General features: G+C 45.2%; 5 protein-coding genes across 5 annotated transcripts; 4 read left to right on the top strand and 1 right to left on the bottom strand.

The window, feature by feature from the left end:
* Nucleotides 1-1,167: 1,167 nt before the first annotated feature.
* N7481_013401 (fungal specific transcription factor domain-containing protein) lies at nt 1,168-2,456 on the top strand (the record flags this gene model as incomplete). The annotated part of the gene is made up of 2 exons (XM_057272620.1): nt 1,168-1,322; nt 1,463-2,456. The coding sequence occupies 2 exons, from the start codon at nt 1,168-1,170 to the stop codon at nt 2,454-2,456; spliced, it is 1,149 nt and encodes a 382-aa protein (XP_057115252.1).
* Nucleotides 2,457-3,894: 1,438 nt separating this feature from the next.
* Nucleotides 3,895-5,139, top strand: N7481_013400 (uncharacterized protein; the record flags this gene model as incomplete). The annotated part of the gene is made up of 1 exon (XM_057272619.1): nt 3,895-5,139. One exon carries the CDS (start codon nt 3,895-3,897, stop codon nt 5,137-5,139), a length of 1,245 nt encoding a protein of 414 aa, XP_057115251.1.
* Nucleotides 5,140-5,893: 754 nt separating this feature from the next.
* Nucleotides 5,894-7,711, top strand: N7481_013399 (uncharacterized protein; the record flags this gene model as incomplete). The annotated part of the gene is made up of 5 exons (XM_057272618.1): nt 5,894-5,948; nt 6,008-6,072; nt 6,134-7,249; nt 7,303-7,407; nt 7,463-7,711. 5 exons carry the CDS (start codon nt 5,894-5,896, stop codon nt 7,709-7,711), a joined length of 1,590 nt encoding a protein of 529 aa, XP_057115250.1.
* Nucleotides 7,712-8,572: 861 nt separating this feature from the next.
* On the top strand, nt 8,573-8,814 carry N7481_013398 (uncharacterized protein; the record flags this gene model as incomplete). Its single annotated transcript, XM_057272617.1, has 2 exons — nt 8,573-8,617; nt 8,650-8,814. 2 exons carry the CDS (start codon nt 8,573-8,575, stop codon nt 8,812-8,814), a joined length of 210 nt encoding a protein of 69 aa, XP_057115249.1.
* A 4,259-nt stretch (nt 8,815-13,073) lies between these two features.
* N7481_013397 (aspartate aminotransferase) lies at nt 13,074-14,688 on the bottom strand (the record flags this gene model as incomplete). Its single annotated transcript, XM_057272616.1, has 6 exons — nt 13,074-13,461; nt 13,569-13,608; nt 13,928-14,073; nt 14,123-14,379; nt 14,459-14,500; nt 14,548-14,688. The coding sequence occupies 6 exons, from the start codon at nt 14,686-14,688 to the stop codon at nt 13,074-13,076; spliced, it is 1,014 nt and encodes a 337-aa protein (XP_057115248.1).
* Nucleotides 14,689-14,922: the final 234 nt, after the last annotated feature.

Raw genomic sequence — 14,922 nt, 5'->3', positions numbered from 1 at the left:
AGTTAACTTAGTTAATCAACACGGCAGCAGATGACACATTCCTGCCCAGGCAGATCACAGAATCAGCCATAACACCTCGCTACCTAATCATGGGAAGCCTTGGTTCGATGTTTCTTCGGGAATATGGCGGAGAATTTCAGCGAGTTATATGTTTGCCGGCCCCTCTAGAGCTCTTGGAGGAAGCTTTGTATACTTAGTCCAAAATGATCAAGGAGCAAAGAAACCCGGGATAGTACCGACTTCGTTACCTTCCCAATCAGAAAGGAGTTTCATGTAGCTTCCACGATATCCCGACCGAGTCCTATTACTCGGCCCCGCACACCATCAGCGAAGTGCCTCAATGCGGGGGACGGCACTGTCCAACACACCAAGCCCACAGGGTTGAGGTCACTCAATAAGTCCATTATGGGCGTTGGAAAACTTTCAATGTGAGAAAGCAAGTTTGATTGGACAGAGGGTAGACTAGTATTTGGGGCTTTATCCGAAAGCACCCGGTCTTTCCACAACACTACAACCTCAATTCTGCACCCTCGGACATTACTGACCGGATCTAAATGGCAATGGGTAACGAAATATAACCTAAGAGGCCATCTAAGCTAGACCGACCCCGTAGTTCCCAGCCAGTAAGAAAAACATGCCCTGAGGATTAGTGCGGTACGAGGCAACATCATCCTCCAACTACGCGAGCGTTTTAAATTAAACCATACTTCCCTCGCGGAGACTCGGCATCTTCCGCAAGGAATGGGAATTTATACGAACATACACATCTAGCATGATAACCACTAACCGCCGACGGCGTAACACTGGCGCTTGCGACTGTTGTCGTGCTCGGCGGACAAAGTGCGACGGATCGCGGCCGAAATGTGGGACTTGTGCCCGGCGGAATGTTGACTGCATCTACCCCAAAGTGCTGAGTCCAACCAAATCAAGGTACGGATTTTGCTGGAAAGCTAATAGGATCTGCGGGACGCTGAAAACTGCCACAGGGTGGAAATAGAGCTGTGCACCATCCAGCATCGTCTAAATAGTATCGAGAAGTTGTTTTCTTCCCCTCAGCAGCACCGATGTTGTTTGATTAACCAGGTGCCCGCCGCCATATCGATCTACGGCTGGGGCCAAGAGCAAATTGGTAAACCAGACGAACTTAGATATTCTTTTGTTCCATGTATGGTGATTCAGGATGCGGGTTTCATGGAACTCTTGGGCCTTGGAAGGGACATTGCTCGACGCATGACCAATGCTGGACGAGCAATGGTTCCGACGCCTCATCCCTCGTCCCTTGGAGTGCGCAATTTCTTTTCCAGCGGTTCCAGCCCAACCAGGTGAGTGTTGAGAGTTGCTAGCTAGCATTCTCTAGCATTCTCCTCAGAGTTTCGCCTGGTTTCAAACTCTTAACTCATGGAGTTTGGTAGTGCTCTCACGAATCTTTTCGACAAAGTCCATAGCTGTATCCTATCCTCAGCGTTCGGCTTCGCAAGAAGCTCTTTAAGACAGGAAGTCTGCCAAGAACCTCTTCCAAGCGCTGCCTGTATCTGATCCTGGTGGCGATAGGTTCGCTGGCTCGGTATGACTCGCTGCCCGCAGCGCTCAGAGAGCGACCAGACGCACCATTAATAGAAGAGGCGCTGCTTCTACTCCCGACAATTCTTCCCGAAGGCAGTCTCACGGCTTTGCAATGTCTGATCTTTCTGAGCATATACTATTTATGCCTGGTTAAGCCCTGCCAAGCGCACGATTATATTCTCATTGCCTCCATGCGTGCCCAGAGCTTGCTGAAGAGTGCATCTCTCGACACTGAAAACCAGGAACTTCTTCGGCGTGCATTATGGGTGACTCTATTGATCGAAACCGAGCTAGCAACCCAGCTGGATCTGACTAGCAGCGGCATCTGGTCCCTCGATACAGAAATCGCCCTACCATCTTGGTCACAGCATGTAGATGAGACACTGCCATCTCCTTTCAGCACGCCAGTTGATACTCCTGACCGCCCGTTTGGTAGCCTGAAGTTCCCGAGTAAGCTCTTGTCATACTTCTTGGCGGAGATCGCCATGCGGCGAATGCTCCAACTCTGTACGACATCGACTCGGAAATTACCTAACGGAAAACAAATTTTCGCTCCGGTTATATCCACTGAGTTGGAATTAGAGGTCGAGCAGTGGCACTCGCACCTACCAGAATACCTAAGCTTCAATCGTTATTGTATTTCAGAGTCCGACATAAATCCGCAAATGCTCTTTCTTCGAACCCAATACTTCGCGTACAGAGCGTCAGTTCTGTGGCCGGCAGTCCACCAGGTCGTGGTAGAAGGAGAGAGATACGATAAAACGCTTGTGCCATTCTGCCTTGAATTCTTTCGATGTTATGACTGCTTTGTTCTCAGTGCAGTTGTTTCTATCCCGCGGTGCCTTCCAAGCACATGGACACTTTATGCCAGGTATGACGACCATTTCCTGTAGCCTTTTCTTGGGTACTAAACGATATTAAATTGTATTCATACTTACAATGGCGGCCCTTCGAGCGAAGGAGAGCCCCTGCCTATCGAATTTGGTCCCTACTGAACGTTCGAAAAGTGTTAATGCTGCCATGCATCTTTTCGATGATACCGTGGAGCTTGGTCCATCACTTCATTTGATGCATAGTATTTTAGCTGAGGCAGTAGGAAAAACAAGCAGAGAAATACCTCCTTAAAATAGATTTCCGACTGCGTATCTGAATTTCTAATATTAAGAGATCGTTTTATCCTTTTTAACAATATCCTGCGCACCCAGCTAAGAGAGGGTTAAAAAAAGGTAGAGCATTTACTTCGACCTGTGCAAACCCATGGGCATACCTATATAGGCCTGTGCAATGGGCGGCTCATGGGCCGATATTTTGTTACCCGCCCATGGGCGTGGTGCCCATGGGTATTTGGCTGTAATGGACTTTACTAAGGGACAGGCTAGAGACCTGTGACTAGGCAAGGTCTTAGATAGTAATCAAGAGGATAACGATAGATAGATAGATTCAATCCAATAATAACAGAGACTGATTCTTGACAATATGTATAGCCCTGATATGCTGAGCCATCTCAGATTCCATCCCGGTTATGTTGCACATATCTGCAAGTCTGACGAGCTCTATCGCAGCCGTTATTTAATATTCTGGGACTTCACAATTGAACTGGATTTTGCTCAGGTACAGCCACTGTATGAGTGCTTCCAAGCTCCGCGCCAAGACCACCCTTTCCATTTCTTCCAGGGTTGCCACCTACTGCTTTGCCTCTGCAAAGTTACCGTTAATCATTGCTGTGAATAGGTAAAGTCTTTGCAAAGCAAGTATTTTGAAACTTCGTATTCGTGGTTGCTAGAGCTTATCCAAATTTTGACAGTAGGACGATGATACAGTGGAAGAAGGCTTAGTGAGAGCGACTTTAGAAACCACCATTCTCGAGATCCTTTGAGGTGCTACTTACGTTGCTGAAAATTGCTTAGCACTTGCTTCATATAGACCGGTCGTTGCGTAGATTGGATTCCCTCGATTGGGATGGGTAAATGCAAAGGAACAAGGGACAACAAGGCAGATTGAAGAGAGGGGTAGATAGAACACGATGACGCTATTGTGGCAGCTTCCGCCGGATGGTGGGGTCGCGACACACATCCTTCCTCTTTACCTACCGCATGGCTCTGAACTCCACCTTTGCTGACCACATCCTCTGGTAAAGACTGCTCACAGCGGTCCCTTCAAACAATGCCTCGCGACAAGGCTTGCGATAGATGCCATGCGGTCAAATACCGGTGTCTGCCAGGGCCGGCGAATGATTGCTACCGCTGTTATCGTCTCCGACATAATTGCACATACTCCAGAAAACCACGAAAAAGAGGACCTCGGCCCCGAGGAGATGCATCCATATCCTCCATGGCAATTTCTCGCAGATCTCCACAAATTTTATCTACCGAGTCTGACTGGTCAAGCCCAATAATTTCTCCAGAGTCAAACAATGACCCCGCCGACAACCAGAAATGTTCGTATGCGGACCAAGTACCAAATCGCGGTCGCATATTGGAAAACGCTGTCTTCCGGTACTCACATCAAGGAACCTACCAAATATGTGGGTTCTTCTCATTTGGGCCAATTCTAAGCATGGAGATGGCCAGGACGATTCGAGCCCGTCTTGAAGAAGCGCCAACTCTTCTATTACATCCATATGCTGCTGTTAGACGAACTTTCCTACGCTGCACAGCCAACCAAACACCGTGCAACAGCACTGATTGGTCAAATTGTGCCTCTGCATTGGAGACATTAAGGAATGCCGTAATCACAAGAAAGGACCATGTTGGAGGTTTTCTATCGCTGGGATTGAGTCTTGTGACATTTCACCGGCTGATCTCAGGAGCATCGGCTAGCACTATTTGCCGATATACGCTGTCTCTCATCCGACCATTTTACTACTCCGGGCAACTCAACCAATCGGACACGAGAGAAATCTTGTGTCTTATATTCCTGGACACAACGCAGTCACTATTCCGAGCACAAATGCCTGTCATTCAATATCAAGTGGAAGACCCTTATCTGGTTGATCAGCACGCTGGTCTATGCAGCACTCTTCTTCCATTACTTTATCGAGTCTGTATTCTGGCCACTGCGATCAGAACCAAGAAAATCGATGATATACCCGACTCTAGTTCCTTCGACCGTCTTGTAACAGAGCTGAAAGAATGGGCTCCGCAAATTTCCCAAGCTGCCCTAGATCGATTTTCAGACAACGAGATGATGTTACTATTAGCCCAAGCAAATATGCACCGCACAACTGCGCTTTTAATTTTACATCGGTTGAAGTTTCCTTTCGGGGAACACGATTCTCAAGCAAAAGAGCTTTCTCAATCTCTTGTCTGGAATGTGAGTCATTGTCTTGATGTCGTGGGACACTATCCTCCTAATATTACTTTGGTTTTGTTAGTCGCAGGGGCAGAGGCACATGATGTGGCTGAAAGGCACAGAATACTTTTTTTAATTGAGGGGATTCGGGGTGCCGCCTTTTACCCCTTTGTGTCAAACCTGCGCATGCTACTCCCTCGCGTGTGGGCTGAGCTGGATCTGAAATCTGTGCAGTATCTTTTCTGCATATTTGAAAGATACCCACAGCTTAGCATCCCTCTTTAATAATAGATAAATATCAGCATAGTCGTGTTAATAACTCAGTATCAACCTTTGTTTCGACATTCTTTTTCCAAGTATCGCGAGCTGGCATTTATTTGGCTCATGAAAGCGTGTGTTTCCAAGATTTTGTAGACCTCCAGGGCTTAAGATAACTTGAGTCTCCAAGTCTTCAATTCCAACAGATTGTCATTGTATTCAGTTGTACGATTCAGACAACTAACTATATACATGGGGTTCTAGTTAACATAATTTTTCAAGGTTGGAATAAATCTTAACAGCCTTGCTCGATATCCATTACGTAATAGGAATGAAGTTAATTGAATATCTGGTAGTGAGAACCGATGTTATCCGAGAGATAGGGTGCCCAAAAGGATGTTAGCATCTCACCCGGAAAAAGCTCAAAGATTGCACCTGGTCAATTCCCCGTTGTAGTGGGCTCCATGCGAGATCCCCCGGTTAATACGCGTTGTAAGCGTTGGTATTGAAGGGTCCGTGAACGAGATTCGCCGGCTGGTTTCGCGATACCATTGGACAGAATAGCCGTATGACGGCGTATCGATCTGTATTGGAGATCCCCCGCTTCCCCGCACAGAATTCTCGAGATAGCAGGTCGGTGCGCGTAGATACTGCTAGGGGCAAGCGAGGATATATTTTTTACTCCTGATAAGAGCGGCTGAAGGTGCTTTTAAAAGGCCGGATACACCCCAATCGCAAGAGAAAATGGGATTGTGAGCATCACTTGTCTTCTTTGATTACCATGTCTGAACATCTTTTGGAGGAGTTCCCTCCTGGTACTCTTCGTTTGGAAAACCGTAAGTTGTACATACTAGGTTGCATCTTGTTTCATGGGCTTATTCCAATTTTGGGATAGGAAACGCATCGGTCGGCGAGCTCATTCTTAACCCCACTCCTTCGAGTGACCCTGATGACCCCCTGGTAAACATGCCCTACGCCGACTCGAGTTCATTCTTATTACAGCATAGCTAACGATGATTAGAACTGGTCTCCTCTCAGAAAGGCTGTCAACTTCGGATTGACCTGCTCATATGTCCTGTTTACTTTTGTTTTGATCGACGTCAACAGTCTATGTTACCGTTGGTACATTTCCGAATTGGGGTTGGACTATGGAACCTTCAACCGAGCCAGTGGTACCAACTTCGCGGGATTAGCAGTTGGGGCTCTTTTTTTCATGCCACTAGTGCATAAGTACGGCCGTCGCCCAGTGTATCTTATCAGTGCAGTTCTACAGCTTATCTGCGCTATTTGGTGGGCAAACTTCCACCATGCTGGAGAATTGATCGCCGTGAGTTTACTTGCTGGTCTGGCAGGCTCCATCAGTGAGGCTCTTGTCATGATCACAATCGTGGATCTCTTTTTTGTCCATCAGCATGCCCGTATGAATGGTATTTTTATCTTCATGCAGAGCCTTGGGACCACTGGTGGACCTATTGCCGCCGGGTATGTCGTTGTCAGCATGGGCTGGAGATGGATGTGGTGGTTAATCGCTATATTCCTCGGAGTTAACCTGATTCTCGTCTTGTTCTTCTTCGAGGAGTCGAAGTATATACCAACAATAGTTGGACACTCAGGATCCAAAGCCACCACGACTACAGAGAGTAAGAATCCAGAAGAGAAAATTTCAGAGCAGCCAGAACAACTTAACCCATCGCGAAATCTATCAATTAGCTCTCAAGGCAAAAGAAAGACGATCCGCCAAAGACTTGCTTTCATTACCAAGACTAATCAGCCAATCACTCAACATTTCTACCAGCCTCTCATTATTCTGGTCACCTTTCCAGCAGTGGCATTCACAGCGATAACATACGGCTGTCTTCTTGCGTTCTTTTCGGCAAATGCCTCTGCAGGGTCCTACTTCCTCATTTATCCGCCATACGACTTTGGCGCGGCGGCTATCGGCTTATTCCATTTGGGTGGGTTTATTGGCTGCATAATTGCAACATTGACTGTTCCGTTTTTTAATGACTGGCTCATTGTATGGCTTGCCAATCGAAATGGAGGCGTTTTCGAAGCAGAGATGCGTCTTTGGACAATGATTCCGGCAGCGGCGTTCAACTGTGTCGGATTACTCGCTTTCGGGATTGGCCTCGGTCGGGTAAGTTTGCTCGAGTGACTGCCTTTACAGGTTGTTTCTGACAAAAGTCTCAGGGCCTCCCCTGGATAATTCTCGCCGTTGGTCAGGCATTCTTCGGCTTTGGTTTTATTGTTACCGCGGATGCCGCATTGACGTATCTGACTGACTGTTATCCCGATGTAAGTATACCCTGGCGAGCTACTTCTGCAGATACGTATGTACTAACTATATCAGATTTTGAGTGATGCTCTTATAGCCGTCGTGTTCATCCGGAATGGTTTAGCCATGGTTATCAGATTTGCTTTTACCGATTGGCTTGCAGGAATGGGAATCGAGAACACGTTCATTCTCATCGGAGTCATTGCCATCGCTCTGTCAGCTTTGCCTGTCATCCTTATGGTCTACGGCAAGGGTTCAAGAGTGAGGTCAAGTGCGAAGTATAAGAAGTTTGCTTCCCGTCAGCAGGTCCAGAGGATGATTTGAAAGTGCTTCAGTCTCATTAAAATTCTGTATTCGCACGTCTTCAATACTAGGTATATCCACGATCTTGGAAAACCTGAATGAAATGAACATTTGGAATTAGTATTCTCCAGGGCTGTATTATTATCTAAGGATGGTGACCTAGATGCCTAGGGCTGCTATTTCCTACGCCTCGACACTCCAGGCTAGTATTCACTCCATGTTCACTAGACACTCCGTATTCCTCCGCACACTGGCACTCCTCAGGGACCCAAGCCCGAACCCGAGACACTTGGCCCCAAAGCACCCCGCAACCTAGAAATTTTCAAGTGCTCAATAGACAGCAAATGTATCATTTTTGAAACCTGCTCCTGTTACACCCATTTGGTGATATTCTGTTCCCGCTATTTGAATAGAGCTGAGCAAATTGTTGTCCTTTTGTTTTCCTGCGAGCAGAAATGTACCCTTGGCGCAAATTTTTCACGGTCAACTAATCCCAATCAAAGCAAGGGACTGGCGTGGTGCTACATGGCGCCAATTTATATCAGCCGAAGGGTAGACCTGTGCATGGGTGTCCCATGGGAGTAAAAATCGAATCCTATCCCATTTGCCAAGATCCCATGGGACCTGCCAAGGCTTCTTGAATAATCTTTTTTAAATAAAATTAGTATTAATTAAAAGAGAATAAGTTAATTGATAATCAATATGAATTTAAGTAAAATATATATCAGATTGGTGGTGTAGGAACTTGCTACGCAGATATATATATTGACAAAGGTTACATGAAATATCAAAAATTACTTTCTAAGGTTAGATCAAAAATATACCCTAGCCATATATAGTTAGCGTATTTTTCTATTGGAGTCCCATGGGACTCCCATGGGCATGGCCTTCAGTCCTATCCCATTCCCATGGCCCCATGGGACTTACGTAAGTGGGAATATTCCCACTTATATAAGCAGGACTCCCATGCACAGGTCTACCGAAGGGTGACCAAACCCATCCTCCACGAAGTTTCTCTGATCGTGCAGCCCGAGCTGATAGCGAAAATCCTCAGTATTGACTATATTCGGATGCACGATTTCGATTCTCGTAACTCTAGGACCAAATATTCTTTGCAGGATTAGCTCTTCAAGAGTTTGATAGTTTGAATCCCTATAGGGATTGTATCTTCCTGGGGATGGTGGTGTCAAGACAGTAACACACCTTCGTCTTGCGCAATGTGATAAGCAAACAGGGCAGATGCGCCTCTCATATACCGGCTCGATTGCTTGTCTGATTTCTGGGATCATAGGCATTGAGGGTACTCATGTTCCATCAAAAGTCCCATCGCTGTGCTAGAACTTTGCATTCCATTCCTATCGGCCCAAGTCTGTACAACTTGACAGCATAATCCACTCCACATGACCTGACATCCTCGTTGCCACTGATCAGTTGAAACTGATGGCAGATCTGCGTGGCTTCTTGAATAGACAGGAATTTGTGTAACTCTTAAATATGTGCCAGCCCGACCCCGGGGGCGCGCTTGAAGAAAGGCTTGGCAAGGGGGTCGACTTTTTGGACCCACATTACAACCCCTCGCTAAGTACCTTATTTTTTGATATTTTTTGATCGGGGTTTGAGAAGTTCTAAGTCTAGAGCTAATCTAATAATATCTTTAATTAGAATTTAGATATCTAGTCTAGAAAATTTCTAGAGTTTTCTAAAAGATTTCTAGGGTTTTGTTTTGATGGGGGAGGGCTGCCCACTTATATAATTAGTATTCTCTAGACACTAGGGTTCTAAGAGTTGAAGTTAGGGCCTAAAATTTCGGTATCTATGCCATAGGGGTAAATCAAATCAAATGAGTGTTATGGACCCTGCGACACAAGGGGCCGCAACCTACAGATGGGCCACCGAGAGCCAACCGTTCCTAGGAAAGGAACGCAGGATCAGATCACGCGAATAAATGTCAGAATCAGCCTTTGATTCACCGTCTCAAACTATACTGGACTAAACCATGCAACGGCTAGCGCGACGCGGGAGGAAGCGTTCTTTCTACCGTCACCTACACTACGCCGAAAGTACAGATACCCGGTAAGACCACGTGACCTTGGGGTATACCAGTAGGTAACCAACGGGCAGATAGAAGGGTCGGGTCTGGTATACCACCAGACGTACCCTTCGATATACCACACCACAGAGGATTAGGTATATAGGGACACTCGTCCTATTTCAAGGGACCTGGAGCAATCAGACTCACTGCTTGGCGGTGTAGGACCCTTATATATGGACAGTATTTAGACCCACTACCCTCACTGCTTACTTTTTTCCTACCCTGACTGCTGATGATTTCCTTTGTACGGTTAACTTTAAATATTCAGAACTTGTAAAATCTATGAAGGGCTGTAGCGACAACTGTTCAATTGGGGCTAGGCCTGCATGCTGTTTACAACAATCTTAAAGAAGAGTCATATATGTAAGCTTCTACCTGGTTTTCCTGCAGGAAAAGGTCACGTAACACTATATGATATCTCCTCGGGCCTAGGCCCGTTACAGTACCCCCCTCCTCACGTCATCTTTCGGCTCAAAGTTGTAGTCCTTCATCTTTTGGCTGAAAGCTGTGGCACCAGTATCACTATATTCTTTTTAGCAGCAACTTATAGTTAGGACACCCTTGTAATACAGCCGAATTACCTCTCGTATGTATCTATTACTATAAAATCCTACGTCTTATCTACTGGCTCCCATATAGTCTCTGTATACCCAGTCGATTTTACCAATATCTCAGTTTGTTTACCTCTGCTAACATACCTTTCTCTGTGGTTAAGTATTTCTCTAACTTTATATTCTACCTTATTATAAATCTCTATAGAAGGCAGCTGTAACGGGATTCCGGTATACTGGCGCGCTACCTGCAATCCTTTATATATGTAGTCTGGAAATATCAAAGCAAGAGCTTTGATATTGTGGTCTCCTTTGGCCGAGTGGTATAGAAATCCAGACACTAGAACGCGTTATAGAGACAGAGGAACTAGAGAAGTATTTTACTCTATATAAGATTAAGGCAGCCAGAGAACAGGATACAGAGGATATAGAGGAGGTTCAGATTAATAGCAATAGTAATAATAAGGATGAAGAGCTAGCTATAACTAAGGAGAGGGAGGAGATAGCTAGATCAGGTAGTTATGATCTTAATAAGCTATAGCCATTATAGCCTCTATTACTATCTTAGCTATCCTAGCTTTATATATCAGGATAAAAGCGTAAAGCTAGGACTGATGATATTTTTGAGATTTATTAGGTTTTAAATTTATTTACTTGCTAGTTATTAATCAATGTCTCCTGTAACTGTACAATTTAATTAATAAATTCACAAATATAACGAATATCTAGTATCAAGAGCCATACTAATGAAAATCAAATACCTAATATTACGGCTAAAGGAATACAGAATTATGCAGTTATATAAGTAGTGGTCTTAGTAGCCTGTTTGATATGTTTACTCTAAAATAGAAACCCAATGGGTACCCAAATAGGTTTTGGGTTATCACCCATAACCCAAGACCCATCAATAGGTTACTGTATGCGATCCAAACCCCATTTTGGGTTGGATTGGGTTGGGTTGGGTCCGGGTTATAGTGGGTTCTGGCGATGCCTAATTTCCTGTATACTAGTCAGTAAGTGTTGCTTACAGAAACTATATATATTCTTAAGAATATAGCGTTCTGGTTAATATATTAAATAAGCTTATTCTACTGAACATTAAGCTGTACCTATGTACTGTATTAATATATCTAATTTTCTGATTTTCTCAGGGTCAAATGTAATACCTACTTCTACAATAGTATTTTTCTCTGTTTTTTAGTCACCCTTTAGTTAAAGAAGGTTCCCTGCGTCGCTCGCCATATATAAGATAGGATATACCTGATGGCTATCTGTATAGGCAGATAAGGGGAGAGAATCGGAAAACAACACTACATCCGCAGGGTGTACGTATTGTATGTATAGTAGGCAGTACCCTAAAAAGAATAGTGCATTAGAGCATTCGAGACCTTAGCATAACCGCAGCGTATATCCGAATAACGAAGATAACATTGGTGACCCGAAGGGTGGATGGTAAATTAACTATGCTAACACTTGTACTTAAAAAAACAAAATAGAACGCCTGACAGCTGAGGCAGCAGTCACCTGACAAACTGTTTGAGGACAGTTTCCCCGCTACAATGGCTGTAATACCTGTGCTCTTCGGGTCTGCCGGCTGCATTTGGTATAGCAGATAGAATCAATCGGTGAGCAGACCCTTCAGCTTCCGCATCCAAGTCAACCAGCACACTAATAAGTTATAAATGGTTGGCGCAGCCGAGGACCTGCTCAACCCCCTCCTTGAGGAATATATTCTGGATAAAGGCTCTATTTATGTCACCGGATTCAAAATGGAACCTTTATTTGGTACTGACACAAATACGTATGCAGATTCTCGGCATTTCAATCTACGTAGAAAACGGGCTTGCACATGATAAGATGTCAATAGGAAAACATGAAAGAGCCTGATTTTACCAAGGAGTACCCCGACTATAATATAGTCTCGCTTGAGGCCTCGGGAGACCAGATCGAGAGGCTACCAAAAATTCGCGACGAGCAAGACCGGACCTTGGTGATGGTTATGTGATCATATTATAGCCCGGCTCCACTTTCTCATATACTGAGTTCTTTCTAGTTTCAGCAGGGGTAGTCTCAGAGACCAGATACGAAAGACCGTCAAGGGATTCTTGCATCGGGCCGTAAAGCTTTCGGAGCTGGAATACCAGCCCGAGTAGTGAAATGATAGGAAACTCGCATGGACCTGCTGCAACGAGTTGGCCCTAGCATATGATACTAGTTGGATTCGGCGCAGAACTCGCAGTTTAGGAAAGATACCTTTCTATTTTTTCTTTCTTTTTTTCTTCCAAAATCTAACCAAAAGATGGAATTCCTTATCTCTATACTCTCTACTTTGAAGGCTTCACGGTACAGTAGAACATTCTGGAAGCATCTGACAATCTCAAGAAGTGGTCTAGTAACACTAGTTAGGACCATTTCGAGATCGACTTATTCATCGTTCACCCATTTTCCTCATAGGATGTTGTCATAACATGCCATAGTTCAAATATAGAGACCCTGAGATCGCTCAACCGATCTCAATATTTACAATCAATCATCTCATTCTATTGGACATGGTAAGTACTAGCCGGTACATCAATCCCTCATCCTGACAAGTTTTGCAGTTGGACAGAGCAAGTTGGCGTGGAACAAGGCAACGCTTGAAATTCTTGATCGGATTCAGGCCAAGCGAGCAGAGCAGCATATAGTAAAGTTTCACGACCACATGCTCACGCAGGGGTTCCTTGTCTCTTGCAAGCACGACCTACGATTGGATAGCCCGAAGCATCCTATTGAGTCCCTCGCTCAACAAAGTCTGAGGATGCGCAAACACCATTCGAAACCACCCCGCTTCCTCGGCGGCATAGTTGGTCCCAGCCGCGACATACACTCTCTCTTTTCGAAGTCTTGTCAGAATATCCTTATCACTGGCCGTGCGATTTTTGACTGCGGCTCCCAAGTTCATCCAAATGAAAAATGCGGCATTACATTCAACGTATTGAATATGATGGGACTGGAGAAATTCCGTCGCAAAACGGTAGCTTTCTGCCAAGCGAATTTGATTGGTTGCGATGTACTCTCTGGTGAACGTGTCGTCTAGTAAGAGAGACGTTCCAACTTGGTCTGCGAGGCTCGAAGGGAAATTATGGAGGCTAATTAGAGAGAGAGAGTTTCATCAGCATGTAACCCGAAGCCAAGTACGTGGTACAATCTCACGAAATGCCATCTGCAGCCTCCAAAAGATTATTATTTGACTGACTAATCAAACAACCAATCCTGAGACCTGTCGCGCCGAAATCCTAATCAACATTAAGTTAGATTCCGTCGAGGCCAATGAAAGGGCGCTTCATACTTTACTTAATCCCCATACAACATGCATCATGCTTGGTTCAATCACGTCATCTGCATTCATAGACAAGATTGATCTGAATCCTGCGGCTCCTGGAAAACGAGGGTTCTCCCAAACAGACAGAGCATAGATCTCATCAGAGATTAGGTGAATGCCATGTCTGTTACAGAACTTCATGTATACCCTTAGTACATTTTCAGAGTAGCAGCGTCCTTGACTCCTTGTTAATAAATAATCGAACTGTACCCTAGCAAGACACGGGAACGTACCGAGGGGATTGTGTGGTGAACACAGTAGAAGAGCTTTAATGCGAAGATTTTTACTCTTTGATTCAGCGTATGCCTTCTCGTACTCTTTAACTGCAGCCATGCTGAATGGATCTGTTGCTCCGAACGTTACTTCGAGAAGGTTAATTCTGTAAAAGTAAGTTCGCTTCATCCGGAATTTTGCTAGTGATTCCTTACCCTGGTCTGGTTCCAAATATCGTCTTAAATGCATTGAAATATGGCCGTCCAACCAGAATGTAATCCCCAGAGTCTCCCAGGGCCCAGGCGCAGCATTCTATTGCGTTGCTAACGCCGGATGTAATGGCAAGATGGGAGGGCTGTAGCGCGATCTGAGGAGAAAAAAGACGGTTCAGGAAATGACAAATGGCTCCTTTGAGCTTGTGCGATCCGTTGAACCCATCTCCGTAGGTCAATGCATGTGTATCGATTTGGAGCTGCCGGAAGCTATTTAGTACCAAAGCCTGGGTCCAGGCAATCATGCGGCGGAGTATGAAAGTCAATTTTGAACCTTACATTAGAATTGATAAACCTCTCCATCTCCGCGTGCATGAGAGTCTAGAAGGTTATTAACGTCGACGAGATTGAGCGCGACTATTCCTCACATTCTCGGCAAGACCAATATTCACGATCCCATCCGGGTTGGATACCGGATCCCACAAATCACTCAATACCTCGAGAAAGGTTGGCTTCTCTGTTGCGAAGGCTTTGCCTCGCCCGGAGAGGTTGCCCTCCATGGGATCCATGAGATATCGAAATCTTGACGATGGCCTTTGAACAGCAACTGAAAATTATTTAAGATCAGGGATCTTTTTTTTAAAGAGTTCCAATTTGAGTTCATTGTGGACCCATGTTATCAGAAGGCACAACGGATAATGCGGCAGTAGCGGGTAATGTGGAAGACCAGAGAATACTATATTGACGGGTATATTTCTATCCGCCCTGGGGGCATCATTCTCGCCACTTCTCGCCATCTGACT

Source organism: Penicillium waksmanii (assembly GCF_028829765.1).
Source record: "Penicillium waksmanii strain IBT 27052 chromosome Unknown utg000011l:1.0-400869.0:1.0-401085.0, whole genome shotgun sequence".
In the NCBI taxonomy this organism is placed as follows: domain Eukaryota; kingdom Fungi; phylum Ascomycota; class Eurotiomycetes; order Eurotiales; family Aspergillaceae; genus Penicillium; species Penicillium waksmanii.
This window is presented reverse-complemented; position numbering and strand designations above follow the sequence as displayed.